Genomic DNA, 17,922 nt, shown 5'->3' with positions numbered 1-17,922 from the left:
GGAGCTGCTCTTTCTGGGGGGGGCACGTAGGAGCTGGCGTGTGGGACCCGGGCCTTTTTGCCCCGAGGAGGCAGGACCTTGGACAGGGGATTGTAGGAGAGCCCCCCGCCCCCAATAACCTAATAGAACCAGTCTGCCAGGGGTCTGCACATTCTTCTCCCCTCTGGACACCCATGTTCTCTCCCCATCTCTGCTGTCAGAATGTCTCCCCCCTTCCGTGCTTCTAGGGGTGTCCAAGATATGATGTTGTCTCTGAGGAAGACTTCAAAACTATAAGTGTTTATTAAGCATCTTATTGAAACATGCCATGCTAACAATCCTCAAACTGGAGAGTTTAAAAATAATCTAAATGAGTGAGACCTGTCGGCTCTGCTTTCAGTAAATAACCCCCCACCCTCAATCCTGCTAAAAATAAATAAATTTATGGCTTGGGGTGTTACATGATGGGTTTTAGGTCCTTTGTTTTATCTTGGATAATGCCTCAAAGTGAAATGTCTGCTGCAATTTCTCCTTGCCTTGTAACAGGGATCTTGCTGTGACTTCAGGAAGTCCAAGTGTACTTTGTAATAAGATCCTGGTTTTAAACTTTGGTGATGCAGCTAGCAATTTCATTCTCTGGTGTGGTTCTCAGAGTAGTTGTAACTAGCAAGGTCAGAGTTTGCATTATCATATTCAGTATTTCTTAAGGAAAGCATGCTATAAAACAGATAACTGTTATATGTTGCATACTTCTTGTTTCCTCTTTAAGTAGACTAATATAAATAAAATTTGGATTAACCCACTCCATCTTATTAAATTTTACCAGGTTGAAATAACACTTGCATGATATAGTAAAACATAGCATATTAGCTATTTGTATTGTGGCAATACCCTAAAGCACCAAGCACAATCAGTGCCCATTGTGCTAAATGCTGGACAAAAGCACAGAGGATACAGTTCTTGCCCCAAAGAGCTTATTACTTCATTTTACAGAAGTTACATTGCATAATTCAAGATATTCATAATTTAAGAATTCTAGTAGAGGTAATAATTGAATTAATGGTTTAGATTTTATTGCTGAGTTGTTCTAAAGCAGTCAATTGAAACATGGAGGTTTTTGAGGGTTTTTTTGCATATGGGTATTAAATTCCTCAGTTAATAATCTCTCTCTAGAGAAGTTGCATCATCCAAGAAATGTAACTAAGCTTTACTTTGTTAAGAAAAATGAGGTAAGGAAACTTCAGGGAATGGCTGATGGGATGGATCATTAATGATTACCTGTTCTGTTCATTCCCTCTGAAGCACCTGGCATTGGCCACTATCAGAAGATAGGCTACTGTGCTAGATGGACCATTGCTCTGACCCAGTATGGCCGTTCTTATGTTCTAATTTTGATTAAGTTATTAACCATTATTTGCACTACTTGAAATAAAGGACATGTATTCTGGGTTTTACATTTTCAGCTAGTCTATATAATTTCATTTACAAAAGATTAATCATTTTAAGACGAAGAGTAGAGCCTCATTTTTACCGGGAGTAAGTCTATTGTATTTTTAGTTCAAACTGTACAACCAAAGATGCTTACATTTCAATTGGGAAAAAATATTTTCAGCATGCCATTAGTGTTTGGGGACTAAAGTTTATCCTGAAAGGTACAAGAATTCTTATCTTCTATGGGAGCTCAGCAGATACTTCCTGGAGTTGCTGGTGTTCAGCATCTTTCTACGACAGGCTATTTTTCAGTCTGCAGAGTGTCCATGTTTAACTATTCTTACCATTATGGTTGTTTAGTCAGGAAATGTGTCCAATACCTGACTCAGAAAAGTTATAATTATATTGTGGTGATGACTGAAAATGGCTAATAGTCAGAAGGTAACAGAGACAATTAGAAAACATCTGACTTAAAAATACAAGGGGTTAAAACCAAATATGTTCTACGTTTTCCAAGTAGATTTTATAGTATTACTACGTCCTTGTTCTTTGAAAATAAGATAATCCTGTTGGTATTAGTGGTCTTTAAATCATTATAAAATGAATGTTGTATAACACCTTCAAGAGCTTATACAACAATTAAGTGACTGATATGAGTCTCTTGTAAAGTGTCGTCTTGTTACTGTAAAATGGACCTAAACTGCATTTTTTGTTTTGATTTTATAAATTTAGATAGCAGTGTTCATTGGTTGGACTCATATTTTTCACCTAAGACTGGAAGTACTTTACACTTTATTACAAGGCTAAAATAGTAGCACTAATTCCTTTATGTGTGGGAATTAGTGCAATAGTACTAGAAAAATAGTTTTAACCCCCACTTGTCATGGGAGAAGTTCCAGAGATGCCATGATGTCCACTATGGACTTTGCTTTTATCATCAACGATTATGTGGAAGGTGCTCAGACACCATAGTAATGGACAGCAGCATGAAACCCTAATATAGATCCATCTAAGAGCTAATGGTCAGGTACAAAATGCTCTTCAACTCTGTACATTGTAAGCTTTTATTTTCATGTAGGCTCTTGTATGAAATAATCTTCCCCAAAGTAGACAATGAAGGGAATTGTGGAACAGGTACTCTGTCATGTTAAATTGGTATGGAAACAAAGTGAAATCCAGCAAAGACAAATGCAAAGTGATTCTTATAGGAAGGAATAGTCAAATGTAAAATAGAGGGATACTGGTTTTGACAGTACTATGACTGAAGGATCTGAGATTATTGGTTGTAACAGAAGTGGCTGAAACTAAATGTGATAGTGACATTACTGCAAACAAACAAAACCCAGCTCTTCTAGGTTGCATTAATAGGAATACCATATGATATAACACAAGGAAGGTTGTTGGTCTGCTCCCCTGAGAACTGGTTAAGCTTGAGAGAGCTGCTTTCAGTTTTGGATACTGCATTTTAGGGAAGGCATGAATTGGAGGTATTGAAGAAAAGCAGCAAATAAAAGGTATTGAATAACCCCCAACATCCTCATTAAAAAAAAAAAAAGTACTCGGTAGTTGCCCAAAATGCTACACTAATGTCAATATAGTTGGAGCAAATTGTTGTTGTATTTTTATAAGGGACTGTGTTGGGAAAGATTAAGAGAACTAGGTGTATTTGGTGCAAACAATTGAGGCGGGACATAACTGTCTATAAATATCTAGAGATCTTATAAATAGGGCAGTAATCAATTACATCTTTAATTGATGAAGATGAGCCATGAGGCAAGGGCTAGGGAAATTTAGGGTGAATGGTAGAAGGGGGAAAAAGTAACCATAAGGTTTGTTAGGCATCTGAACTAGCAGTCAAAGAAGGTTATAGAAGGTTAGGAAATTCTCATTTAGTGGGGATATTCAAGGCTAGATTACACACCCATCTATTAGGGATATCTTAGAAATAATATACAGTCCTGCCATGATGTAAGAAGAAGGGTTAACTGATGCACGTATCAAATTATTCTTTTTGCAAAAAAGCCATAGATACAAGACAGCTTACATTTGCTCATCCTTCTCTGCAAGCTGATTTTTCTCAGTAAATATATTAAAATTCTTAGACCTTGTATGGCAGGCTTCACCTCAGCCTGACTCTTAGTCTCTGAAAATGGAGGCTGCCAAGGGATATTCTGTCAGACCTATAACCCCTAATGTACTTGGCTATCGTTAATGTTCAGAACTGGCTTCAAGCACATAATATGACACCTAGATTGGCTGTAGCAGGGTGACAGTAGAATTCTTGTAGTGATTTTTTACACCTTAAAATGTAGCCTATATACATGTACTATCATTCCTATATCTATAACTATTGCTTTGTAAATTTGTTCTGCATGGGGCTGATAGTGGTACTAGAATATTTAAGCAGCCCATGTCACCAGTTAGCAGAAGGTGGCAATTTGAATTATATGTCATATTACTTATAGTAAGGTAATAATTAGGTAAAGAGTAACAACTTACCTTTACAGAGAAGTTGGCATGGTAAAACAATGAAGTCTTTAGCTAAAGCAATTAAACAGTGTAAGACAAGGGAAACTGCGGAATTCTTGTCACTAGAGGTAGCTGAGGCTGGACTTGGTGGATCAAGAATTGGGAATGTTTTAGGGAGAATGGGAATGATGCTACTTTGATGTAATGTAACAAATTACATATGTTAAATATTATTGAGCTAGAAGGGATATGTGCTGATTTTCCCAGACAATGAGCTAGAGGGACATGTGCTGATTTTCATCTGGGCAATGATGTTCAATCACCTATATAAAACCTAATAATCTTAAATATTTTTAATATCTGCAGTCATGTATAAGCTGTGGGTCTATATTAAAAAAAAGTGGAAAACAAGAATCCCAAGTTGCTTAATCAAGGTTTGAATTACTCTATTCCAAAATGAAAGTGCTAATCTCTAGTATAAATGTAAAATGCTGAGTTGCCAATTCATGGGTCTGCATCATTTATACTTCCCATGGAAATGGCTGTCAGTCTTATTATGCTGCAGTCATTATTGTGCAGAACAATTATATAACTGGAGATTGGACTGCCTCTGTAATATATTTAAAATGATTAAATCTGGGTAGGAGCTTTTTTAAAATGTGTTCATTCTTTGCAATGTAAATACTTGATTCTAAGTAGTTGTAATTTGTATAGTTTGTATTTGGAAGATTTCCAAGGCCAATGTTCCAGGAATGACCTGTTTGTAGTAATTTTTTTCAGCCTGTAGAGGCCAAAGAAGATTTCACTGCTAGTTTATGCACTTAAATATTTGTTTCGGTGGAACTGGAAGTTACAAGCATGTTTTCAATATCACTTCCATTTTAACTCTGAGTCTTAAATATTTTAGTTACTTCATAATTTTTTTTGCCAAACTGGTCTTCAGGGTTTTTTCGGTAATTGACAAAAAGGATGATTTTTTTACAGCCATAAGATGCATATATTTTCAACTAAGATATCTCCTGACAGTACTTATTTGTATTGTGCTTGTACCTAAAATGTTGTAGGCAGTTTGCAAATACAGAGAGACAGTTCCTGCCCCAAAGAGCACACATCTTAAAATATTCACCATAAATACCAAATCATGTTTTAAATACAATGGTGGAATGCTAATACATACAAGAAATTACAACACCTAGATTTAAACTGTTCTTTATTTTTTTTCTAGCTAACCACACCAGTTACAAAGGAATCATCTTTACAAAGTTCACAGCTTGATATAAAGCAGCTGTCAAATCTGTCATCTACCACATCTCTTTAACTATGCTAATAAGTCAGGGTTGTGATAAGGCTGCATGTGGTGGATGTGCAAATATCCAAATGTTGGGTTATTTAGATAATAGAATCTGTGAGTTGTCAGGGGTTAGGGAGGAAGAGGCATGATTTGCCTTCAAATCAGGGTCTCTGTGAGGTCTCTGAATTCCTGCAAATTTTCCATACACTTCAAATAACAGAACTATGATGGTAGAAACTAAGTACAGTACTCTTTTGGGCAGTAATGCAAACAGCAGGAAAGAAATTGCTTGAACAGATGAGGAAGCTGACCTTGCATGTGCCGTAGGGTGAGGCTTGCAGCATACAGGCTTCTTTTCTTCATCCGGACCTCATATATGGAGATAGTCTGGAAGCAGTGATGTGAGAGGTTCATTGATTGCATACAATAAATAGAAACAAGGTAATGCAGTCTGAATAATGGAGAATGCTTTATGCTTTTTGTTGGAAGAAGCTCAGAGGTTTTCTAAAAAACCGCACGAGTTCCCCAGTCTATAAAATGGGTATAATAAATACTTAGCCACTTTGCCAGGTGTGTTCTGAGGATTAACTAATGTTTTTAAAGAGCTTTAAAATTGAAATTAAAACACAAGTGCTGCAAATTGTATCCTTGCTAAGTAATTACATCAAACTTTGATTTTGTAACCCTAAATAACTATGTTAACATAATATCAATTTTTTAAGGTTGTTGATACAGCATATACTTAAGTGCAGTTAGCTTCATAGCCTTTTAGGAATCTGCTTTAAACTCAGTATTTCACAAATTAAGTTCTAAGATTTAAAATAATGCCTAGGAGAAACTTCAATTGTAAACAGTGGTGTAGACACTAGCATTAAATGGCTATCTTTTAATATTTTCTGTTGTGTTAGCATCTTTAATTTTCAAATAATTGTTATTAGAGTCTTTGTATTCTATAGATAGTGATCACCCCTTCTAGCACAATCCCCTTGTCCCATGTATGTATGGCCTTAGTCACCAAATAGTTCTGTTATTAAGATTGCTGTTCAGAAGTCTAATAACAATCATGTTTGTGATATTGTTTCTCTGTGGAATGTTTGTTGTCCCTCAACAATGGGGAGGGAGACACAAGTTTGCCATTCTTAAATGATGGTGTTCCTTGCTGAATAGGGCCATAAGGCCTGAAGAATGGAATTCTTCCATGCACCTGTTTTACCCCACAACTAACTTTGAAATTATTTTTGTGTAAGAACATGTGAATTTTCCTAATATGACATGTGCAGCATGCAGTGTTTGTGAATGGGATACATGCACAAAACGTAAGTAATTTGTAGTAATTTGTACTTGGTTTTTTACATGGGCACAAAATACTTGATCTTGTAAATACTGGAAATTGCTACTACCATGCCAAAGCTAGATAGCACCTTCTGTCTAGTAAATTGGTCAGAGACTGTTTTGATGACTGGCGTAAAATCTTCTGCGCAGTGAATGCATTTAGCCTAAGGTTCCCAAAGTATGGTCCACAAGTGCTTGTGGCTCCTGGAAAGCTGGTTTGTCACATGGTACTGGCTTTTTCTCATTTCTAGCTGCTACACTGAAAAATAGTTCATGTGTTTTAATGCCCTGTAATCAACTGGTATAGCTGCTACATGGTGGGATGAGATGATCAACAAGACAGCTCACTAAGGGCTTGTGTCTACATGAGGACACTCAGGAAAGTTAAGGTGAATCAGGTAAAGGTGTGAAATTAAAGCATGTTTAAATCCCCATGTGGATGCTTTCAGGAGGATTAAGTTACAGTGAACTAAGGCCACTGTATTCCTGGTTGAGAGCTTTGACTTGGGAGTTTAACATGCCTTAATATGCATGCATTAACTTCACACCTTTAATTGATTCACCTTAACTTTCCTGAGTGAAGAGCTCTATGTAGCTCAAAAGCTTTTCTCTCACCAGCAGAAGTTGGTTCACTAAAAAGCCTCACCCATGTAGACATGCAATGAACATTTTATAGTTCCTGAGTTAGCTGATAGAAGGAAGTACAGTACAACACAAATGTTAAATGAAGGAATCTTTGCAGGGATTTTTTGTGTTAGAGGGCTATAATGAGAATTCTAAGATACTAAGTAGGGAATACATTCTCTTATTAGTTTTATTTGCCATATCTGTTGGGCCATAATATTTGGAAGATTTTAAATCTAGTGAGTAAACTTTTGATTCTAAAAATTTCAGGCACTTTCCCTACTTCTGGGTGGTTTTTTTTAGAGTTAAAGCAGGATGTATGAAAGTAACTTTTGTAAGGTTTGCTTGCTTAATCTTGTACAGACTTGTGTTTAACCTCTCCCAACTCCTCCTTATTTTTTTAAAATTCCTTTTCCAGTGTAAACATGGTATATGGTTTTCTTTGCTTAAATCACTTGTGGATGTTTATCAGATACTACCATAGAAACCACTGATGGGTTGGTCAGAGACAGATAATTCTCAAGCCCCTATTTGAGAAGATCTTAAAGACTTTTATCTAGTCTATCCATGTCTCTCTACTTAAAGGGAGCATCTTTTTGCTCTACTGACTTTTAGGTGGTCACCTCTTAACAGATCTTTAAAGCTATTAGTTGAAAGAACACCTGCAGAAATGCCTCTTGGAGCAAATAGACTGTGGACACATTGCTGGTGTGTGGGGTTTTTTTGTTTTTTGCTGTCTTCTCTGGTGTAAGCCATTGCTCAAACACACACTGTTAATATGTAAGACTTCTGACTTGTTAAATTGCCTTTTTATCTCTGGTCCCTTGTAAGATTCTGTATTTGCAAATGTGCAGCAGGATACATAACATGATACAGCAAGAAAAGTGCAGGTATACTTGTGAGATTGTGATATATTTAGTCACATTTACTAATGATCTTAGACATTTTAAAAATATATATATTTAACAACTCTATGGTCTAGCGTCCAGTATCAAGACTTCTGTTGTTCATGTTTCAGTGGTTTGAATCAGAAAATGAATTGTCCATAAAAAGTTCTGTTTTGCTCTCCAGAATATGTAATGATAGAGTTTTGCTGAGTCATGTACATAATTGCTTTTTGTCATTGAAAGTTATGTCCTTCTAAATTTATATTTTTTTAGGTGAGAGAGTGCCGGTGGCAGGAGTTGGGATAGTTCTCAAAACCTTGAAATTTTAGACACGTGGGTTCCACACTCACACAATTTAAGTAACTTGATCTGATAAATGTCCTTTAGGGTCAGCAGAAGTCCTGGAGCCTAATGCAGTATTGGCCAAACTTGAAAATCAGTAATGAATTAAAACTCGAATTATCATAAATATCTCAGATTAAATGCGTCAATTTTATATGATCTAATGTAGTCACTAATATAAGTATAGATTGACAGAAGAAATCTGTACTATTCATCGTTGAAGCATATGGCAATTTTACATGCCTTCTTAGCCAATGTAAATTTTAGCTGGTTTTAGATTTGCTGGTATTTTTTAATTTTGCTGTGAATGGGTTGCTAAGTAGGTAGACGTATCTTTGTTACGTTGACAAAGAATCAAGTTTCAGCCAAAAATGCCTATCATAATGCTACATAAAACAGTTTATTTGGTTATATTGGTATTATCCTAAAATAGTAACCTACTTTTCCCTGCACCTTATTATGAGATTAGGCTTTCCTTTTACAGGTGACAATCTACCTTTTTGATTATCACTGATAAATGTATTGTTTTTTTTCAGCCACCCTTATTATGTCCTGCTTCAGTCTTTATGCTTTGTTCTATGCTGCTCCTTACATTTGGGATTTCTTCATTCTCCTCTTTCAGATCCTTCCTAAAAACTTCCACATTTTTCCAGTACATCTGTTGTGCTTCAAATTCAGTCAACTATTGTATTATTTATTTGAGCAATATTGTTTATCAGAATTACACTTATTGTAAATTTCTATAGCACTTACTGCTGCATAAAGTCAGGGTCAGGGACAGGCTCCATTTATGTCTATATAACACTTGGCACACTACTGGTATTCAAATAATACTATGGGGCTATACTTTTTCCAAAACCAGGTGCTGTGTGTGGTTCACTCAAAACATCTGACAGTATTTGTTTTAAAATGCAGCTAATTCATCCTTTAATTTTGTTTTGAAAGCAGTTTAGGTCCTGAATTTATTTTAAATAAGAAATCAAATAACCAGTGTTGTAGATTGCCTTGGTTCAAATTACATATTAAACAAGCCTTACAGGGTGTTTGTAGTAGAACAAATATTTTCATTTTTGTGAAATGTAATCCTTAAGAATGAACTACCAGATTTTGAATAAAAAGCTTGCCATCCCCTTCCAGCAACTGGATGTATGTGTAAACTTGAAAACTGCAAATATGTTTTAAAACAAAAAGGTGCTAATTTGCTACTTTTGTTACCTGCCAAATCCTGAGTTTGAGATTTTATATTCTCCTTCAACAGTCCATGCCATCATAATCTACTGAAATAGCTCTTAACTCCTTCCTTTATATTTTACAGTGAAAGGCAAAGAACAAGAGAAGACCACAGATGTGAAAGCAATTAAAAGTAAGCTCAAGATTTACTAAACTTTGTGGAAAGAAAATAAGTTCCATAATACTGACTGCCGTATTTTTTTAACCAGCTGTTCATTTCCTTATGACTGAAGAGTCGTACACCTTGTACTAAACAAAAGTATATAGCTAATTTGTCTCCAGGTGGCCTATCGTAATTTGAAAACTAATCTTTCCTTATAATCATCTCACCAGATCTGGAAGCATGGAAGTTTATTCAGTTCTTTGCCAGCCTTGGGTTTTAATTCAAAATAATCATAACATTAAATGTATATCCGATCACCTTGCAAATAGTGATTATTCCTTATCTGCTGCGGATTGCTTTCTGAGGTTTCTTGGGTGCTTTTTCTGGGATGTAGTTTATTTTGCAATTTTGATATGATAATGTGACTTTGCATTGCCTAACTTATGGAACAGGAGGCTAGGTTCTGATCTTGCTTTTACAAGTGTAAATATGGAGTAACTCAGTTTGAATCTGGAGTTACTTCAGACTTACTCCAGTGGAGTGGAGATCTGAATCTTGTTCAGAAAGAACAGCTACTCTAATACTACACTAAATAGTGTAGAAATTTTGTAGTCATTACATGACTTAATGTAGGAAAAATTTCCTTGATTTGTTGGTAACACTCTATAGCATGTTAAATCATGGGAGAACAACACATCTAACTTACCAGTTGTCTTCAATTAATACATGTTCACTTTTTAGTTCAGTTTCCCTTTAGTATTGCCACAATAATTCAGCTGCTTTTAAGTGCCTCAAATATAACTTTATTTCAGTACTTTATAAACTGTTATATAGGCTTTAAGAAAAATTTGCAGGCATCTTTCAGCACATTGATTTATCTTTGAAGCAATACAAGAAGCAAAGTCAACCCAACTAAGTTAACCATAACCCTGCAATTATTAGTCATGCCTACTTATTAGTTCAAGCAGATTGCTAAGAAAAGGCTATGACATGGCCACTGTGTAAATTAAAATAAAACTTCAAATACAATTTAGTTTGTTACAGAACAAGAACTGTTGATGTTGAACAAAATGGGAGCAGATTCCTTGTTTGGCAGACACTCTTCAGTGATCTGCACCACATGAGGTTAGAGATTTAACACTATCTAGAAGTTTTAGAATAGGAATTTCATCCTTCGTGTTTATTAAATGTAAGTTCTGCCCAAAATGTTTATTATAAAGCTAGGCTCCTTAAATCTAAATCAGAAAGGTTAAACCATTATCAAATGGCTCTTTTTCTGCACAGAATCTCCAGCAAGTAATCCTCAGCTGCTGTGGTCAGCCAAGCAACTGGCTGCTTCCCACAGGCTTGGAAGAACGTGCGTTTTTTCCATTCCTGTCTGCAGTACACACCAAAGGCTTCTTGGAGGATAGCAAGCAGAATTTCAGTATCTCATATTTCAATTCAAGGAATACCTGCACATATTTTACAAATCATATTCAATGACTACTTGCCAGAAACAGGACTCTCATTTTTATTCAGTCACGCACATTCAAGCAAGTGGAGAGGGAGACTATACTTACCCAAAGCTGTAGATTAGATTGTATTCTCTACATACAAACAAGAACTTTGCAAACAAAAACATAGAGCTATAGATTAAAAGTACATAAAATAGACCACAAATCCTCAACAGGTAATTGATGATGACATGAACCAGATAAAATCTAACCTATAGTATTGCATCTAATGAACAGCAAAGGCCTTAAAAACAAAGGAGGCCATATTTAGGTTAGGAAATCAGTTCACTGTACTATTAATTCTAAGATGCCAGTTGCTGTGGCAGGTAAGTGCCAAATGGTGTTAATTCCCAGCCTGTGTGTGTCATTAGGTATTGCAAATATGAAAGAGGTGTGAAGAATTAAAGCCATTGAAACATGTTTTCTTGACACATCAGTAAAATCCATTGTTGTGTAATAAGGTGGGGGTTGGATCAAATGACTCTGGGGTCAGGAGGCGAAAGATCTCTTTGCCTGTCATCCCAGTCAAACGTAATATTGCAGAAGTCTCCAAGATAAATATTGGCATATTGTTGCCTCCAGTTTTCTCTGCTTCCACTTTACAATAAGAATCTTATCTGTTGTCTCTGACAGAAATGTTTTCTTCTGAGGAAACTGGCCTCTGTCTCATTTCTCTTCAAATTCAGGCAACCAGTATGATTCTTATCCTAATACTACTGCAACAGATGTTTACATTAACACTTACATTGTCAGTTTCAGATGAGCTTTTAATTATTTTTGCTCATCAGTGCTTACTCTGCTGTCCTTATTTTCTCTGGTGGCAAGCAAAGATAAAGGAATTTTGGAAAGATTAAATGTTCCTGTTAAAATTCACAAGTGGTTTAATAGTTTTTGATGCTTTATCTCACCATGTTAAAAGGTTTCCAAAAAAGAAGTGGATATAGACCTGTTTGACCTAAATGAGGCAGCTGATGTTGCTGTGTGGTTTATTGAAAAAGCATAAGACTGCTCTGATATATCTCATAAATGAGGCAGGCAGACTTGTGCGGTTAATATTCCTTGTGTAAAATTAATCATAGCGTCCTTGTTTATCTGCTGAACAAGTGTGATATAGGAGAATGGGTACCACTAAAGATCACTTAAGCCTGATTAATCATTGGTGCAGAGAACCTACTTACTTCAAGTATCCCTGCTGTGGTCAGATTATTAAGCAGAGACTGACATGCAGTTCTACAAATGGTGTTTTTGTAATAAGGATGCAGCTGAGCTAACACTTTACTTCATTTCATGGTACTTAGCATGGGATACCGTGTAGACAAGTTTGCAAGTTCTTTTTCTTTTAATCATTGTTGTCTTGATTCCAGCTGCAATACCAGTTCATTCCCCTCAAAGAAGCACTAAAAATCATGCCTTGCTGGAGGCTGCAGGACCAAGCCATGTGGCAATTAATGCCATCTCCGCCAACATGGACTCTTTTTCTAGCAGTCGGACAGCTGCTCTTAAGAAGCAGCCGAGTCACATGGAGGCTGCACATTTTGGAGACCTGGGTAAGACCTTTGCTATTCTCTAATACAGTTGAGCCATGTCTTTTCATATCCTATGAATATTATATGTGCTGTCCACTACTACAAGGTAGTGTTGAGGCAAGTAGTTTAGTAAGGTTAAAAAAAAATTAGACACAGGAATAGCATCTATGTTACACTAGAAAGGGCAAAATAATACCGGCTAGCCATTTACATGCTTTGAGTATAAAGCATACTGGTCACCAGTTGGGATAAAAAAGAAATATGCCCTGTCCTGTAGTTATTTACAGTAAAGTATATTATGAAAGTCTTGCACCTTTCCATAAAACACCATTAATGGCATTGTCAGAGGGAATAGCACACCAGATGGGCCATGGGTCTGTTTCTCTGTGGCCCCTGCTTAGTTGCTCCATTGCAGCTTCCTACATGGGTATGTGTTAATTTATCTCTAGGCTTAGTACATATGTAAATATTAGACTCCTAATTGCTCACTTTATTTTCTTTTCCATTTAGAGCTCTTTTCATCACCAATGGGCTCTCTATAAATGGATTTTTGGGTTGGCTATGGCGAATGCAGATTATACTTTAAAAAAAAAAAAAGGTTCATAAGCAGTCTTTTTCTTCAAACTAAACATTGTGTCATTTGTGCTGCAGGCAGTACCTTTGAACTAGATCTGTAAGGCTACTCTGACAAGTGTCGGTTTATTTTTGATTTAGGCACTGGAAAACTTTATTGGACTAACCCTAGAGTAACCACAAGCTTCGATACTTAGGTTCTTAAACGGTACTCATTGTGGTCTCTTCTGTAGAGGCTTAGATTTGCCATTTTCTGTCTGAGCTAGGGCCATAGATCCTCAGTGTGGGTAGTAGCTGGTCTGTAAGTGTAGGGGACAGAATCAAAACTGATTGGAAGGCTAATGAGGGACTAGCTCCCAGCTTCTGAAGACCCCCTTATTTTTGTGCTGCCTCCCGTAGCTGCTAGCAGGGTAGTAGAATTCAGCACCTACTGCAAGAGAGAATTTTTAAAAAGAAAAACACTAAAAACCCACCTTGAAGAGGTGGTTTGTCTTCTGCCTGGAATTACAACAGCAGCCCCCACTCACTGCTCAGGTAACAGGCTGCAAGGATGGCAGAAAGAGGTCCAAACAGGAGACCTAGGCTGTGTTCCTCCTGCTTTATTCCTGCCAGAGGATGCAGAAGGATTGGTTTGTGTCTTGTGCATTCTAGCTGCCCATTCTCTGGGTCGGAAAGGACAACTGCTTTTGCTGAAGAGTACAAGGAATCCATTATACAAATCTATTTTGTTTATTTTAATCTAAACACTCCCAAACTAAGTAATATAAATCTTCTTGCAGAGTTCTTATCCTTGATCTCTCTGAACAAAACAAGCTGTTTATACATAGCAGACAAAATGCCATATAGATTGACCCAACAAGTCAATAGAATATTTATCAATATTTCATGGGCTAGACATTTCTGAAAGTGAAAGCTACTGGTTTTTATGTTTAACTTCCTCACTGTACATTGGAATGTTCAACAAGCATGCTGTTAAAAAACTCTTGTGGCACTGCTCACTGTACCATCCACTGTTAGATTGATTTTACTCATGCATGATGGTGCTGCAGGTGAGCAGAGGAAGGCTTCAGTGTTCAGTGTTGCTAAAGTGTTAGCAGTGACTTATCTTCAGAGTGTTTTAGACATGCATTCAGAATTTGTTCACGGAAAGTTAAGGTAGCAGTTACAATGACTGTTGTGGATTTAGTATGTGAAAATGTAGAACATAGGTAGCAAAAAGTGGAGCAAGCAGTCTGCGAGAGTAGGTTGGTCTTCACCCACTTCACATGATCTAAGCATGCAGGAGCAAATGGCTGTAAGGATTAGCTGCTCAAGGCCTCTGTGCAAAAGTATTTGATACATTGGTAGAATGATCACTTTTCTGTCTATTTGACAATAGGACGAGAACTTTACTAGACTGATCAGATCTCAATAATATAATTTTTTTTTAATAGTAGGTATTTCCACTTTCCAATTGGTGTAAAATGCATTTCCTACCCAACAAGCAAACTTGTAAGGATACTTCAGAATCCTCTCTCTCTACCAGTTGCATTTTGGTAAATTGTATGTCAGATGCTATAATGGCTATAGTAGAATATTATGTAAACTCTTTGATGCTTTTTTCTTTAGGCCGATCATGTCTGAATTATCAGGCTCAAGAGACCAAATCAAGCCTTTCAAAGACCCTTGAACAAGTCCTGCAGGACAGTGTTGCGCTCCCTTATTTTATCCAGTTTATGGAACTGCGTAGAATGGAACATTTGGTTAAATTCTGGTTAGAGGCTGAAAGCTTTCATTCCACGACATGGTCCCGCATAAGAGCACACAGCCTGAACACAGTTAAACAGAGTTCATTGGCAGAGCCAGTGTCTCCCTCAGTAAAACAGCATGAAACTGCAATATCGTCTCCAACTGGATTGCTTGACGAGAGGTTGGAAGATTCCAGCACAGTCCATCTGCTCATGACCAAGACTGTACCAACAGACTTGAATGAAAGAATTGGCAACATTCAGAATCACTTGCTGTCAAGCCACGATAGCAATAATGCCAGTGTACTTTGTCTTGGGAAGTCTGAGGCAGGGACCCTTTCTGTTCTAGCTGAACAGCAAGAATCTTCCAAGCTTACAGTATCAAACAGAAACAGCCCCACTTCTGCACTAAAGGACTTGTCAGGAAAACTAATGAAAAGTAAGTACATCAGTTGTTCTCTTACATGCCCAGTTCCTCTGCCACATGTCTGCAAGTGGAGGGGTGTGGGAGGGTAAACAAAAGCCGTTTTAAAAAAATTTTACTTCTAATGTTTGGGTGCACCTGGCCAGTCTGCATCTGTAACCTTTTTTCAAAGAAAACAGCTACTTCATTGCTAGCTCAGCATAATAGTAGGTAATAGTTCTACATACGCCTTAATCAAAGCTTAGAAGTCTCAACGAAAACCCTTTAAATCAGATTTTTAAAAACGTAGTTGAATTTTCCTACAGAAGCAGTCCTATTCCCTAGGGAAGGCACAAATGGAGAGATGAAGAATTATAATGTTAAGAGGACTAATTCATGACTGATTTTGACAAGAGCTACCTCAAGCAGCTTCCCTTATCCTGAAATCCTAGGAAATCTCTGCTCTAGGTCTTATCCATTTCCATTTCAAAGACTACATGCTAACTATTGATAGTTTAATGGACACACTTCCCTGAAGAGAAACAAATGTTGTGGGCTTATCACAGTTGGGATAGGTTTAAAATGTTAATTCTGATCACATCCGAGGCATCCAGTTCAGGAAAGTCTCCCCTGAGTGTTCTCACATTTATCCCATTAATACTAAAGGGAACTGTGAAGTGGAACCCCTAAAGGGTTATGGGCAAAACCGTTCCTGGGCCTGGGTAAAAAGGGCCATTGCTTTGAAACATTTTGCACTATCGGAGAGCTAGCAGTGGTGCATGCTTTCTCCTCTTTAACAATATTGTATCTGTACCAAAAAAAAATTATGGCATTTGCAGCAGCATTAAAAAAATGTAAACTAAGGTTGATGGGTTCCTTTGGAAACTGCTGAACTTCAGGGATGTGTACTGTGTACTGCCATCAGAGTGCACTGAAGTCAGTGAGATTAGACTAGTGTAACAGAACAAATACTCTGCTTCATTGAGAAGGAAAATGTTTGTGGGTTGGAAAGGTAGATGAGCAGGTGTTGGGGGAGGAAGTTAAATGATCACTTTGACAAACAAAGCAACAATGAAAATCAGCCAGTGTTCTGTTAACTGAGTCATTAAAGGAAACTGTCAGGATTAGTATCCTGACAAACAAACCTACTTTGACTACAGAACCATGATGGAGTTCTAACTTTTAGATTTATTTCATGTAACTTTCTTTAAAATAAATAAATACATAAAAATCAGACTCATGCTGCTGCTGGGAACCTTTTCAAGAAAGCACCACTGGATGGCCTTGTTGGTTTGCTTTGAATTCATCATGATGAATACACGCTGGTTTCTTTACTGTATATCTAGCAAGTTCTCAGCTTTAAAGTGTGTGTGTTTGTGAGAGAGAGAAAAATTCTCAGTAGCAACATGGGTTAAAAAAAGAGGAAGAATTCTGAAAGCAGGAACTGTCAAGATACTGTGTAGGCCGATGTTTAGGCTGAACTCCTTTGTATCATTGGAATAAATCTCTTTTGAAAGATTGTGTGTTAAATATTATGCTGTCAAATAGACTTCAAAACCATTACATGCTCTGGTATTAACTTAAATTGTACCTGTACCTACTACATGAGTAATCTTGTGAAATCAAGGCAATTTCTGTTAATGGCTTTTCTATTTTAAAAAACTGTAGCAAAACTTGAATGGAGGTGGGAGAGAGAGTTGCCTCTGTCTGGAAGTTGTACATACACAGTATCTTGTAAAATAACATAAAGAGTGACAGTTACGAATTCTGTAGAGAATGTGTATGGAAAATGTTTTTGTGCTTAGATTTATTTGATCAAGCTTCTCATAACGGATTTGTTCTAATTTGGGGCTCAATCCTTCAGACACTACTGGGAGTAGTGCTTGTTATCATGAGCAGGAGCACAAAAATTAATTTGATTTATGGGTATGTCCAGTAATCCCCTTCTGCATTTCTCCTCACCCTGCACCTCCCCAATTGTGTGTGTGTCTAAACAAGAAATGAAACACGCCTTTCACAACACATTGGTCTGCTTGTGTGTTGCATCCCTTTCCTCTGACCTTTGTCTATCTTGTCTGGTTAGATTGTAAGCTCTTTAGAGCTGGGATCATTTCTTATACATTTGTACAGCATATATCACAATGAAACTGTGGCCTCTAATTGGGGCCTCTAGTCACTATTCTAATACCAAAAAAGGTGTTTGCAAGAGCAGGTCTTTTGTTTTTTAGTGGTATGAAGGATTTGGGGCATAGATGCCTGAAATACTAAACATTGTTACTGAGTTTGCTGCAGAATTTATTAAAATGTTTTGGGGTTCTCAAAATTTTGCTAAATGGAATCTAAAATTAGCTAATGGCAATTTTATTTTTATTCGAACTGAAACAAAAAGATGTTTAATTCTGTTGTTGCTGATTGAATGTTCTTGTGTATAAGAGGAGAGGAACCTTTTCTAGTTGTGATGTAAGCCCTCTGTATGGTATCTGACTCAGAACAGTAAGTACACATGTAA

At 36.9% G+C, this 17,922-nt stretch overlaps 1 protein-coding gene across 5 annotated transcripts in view; it reads left to right on the top strand.

Annotated features, from left to right (window-relative positions):
• Nucleotides 1-17,922, top strand: part of AKAP10 (A-kinase anchoring protein 10) — a 34,494-nt gene that overhangs the window by 397 nt on the left and 16,175 nt on the right. For all 5 annotated transcript variants that reach the window (XR_010923217.1, XR_010923215.1, XR_010923218.1 and 2 more), the window contains exons 2-4: nucleotides 9,671-9,718; nucleotides 12,549-12,731; nucleotides 14,892-15,449. Coding sequence is in view for 2 of the 5 variants with exons in the window: in XM_067565827.1 (XP_067421928.1) it covers nucleotides 9,671-9,718; nucleotides 12,549-12,731; nucleotides 14,892-15,449 (789 nt within the window). In the remaining 3 variants the exon portion in view is untranslated. The remainder of the gene's footprint in view (nucleotides 1-9,670; nucleotides 9,719-12,548; nucleotides 12,732-14,891; nucleotides 15,450-17,922) is intronic.

Source organism: Emydura macquarii, unplaced genomic scaffold, assembly GCF_026122565.2.
Source record: "Emydura macquarii macquarii isolate MOO-44397 ecotype Brisbane River unplaced genomic scaffold, CSIRO-AGI_Emac_v2 contig_2699, whole genome shotgun sequence".
NCBI classification, from domain to species: domain Eukaryota; kingdom Metazoa; phylum Chordata; order Testudines; family Chelidae; genus Emydura; species Emydura macquarii.
This window is presented reverse-complemented; position numbering and strand designations above follow the sequence as displayed.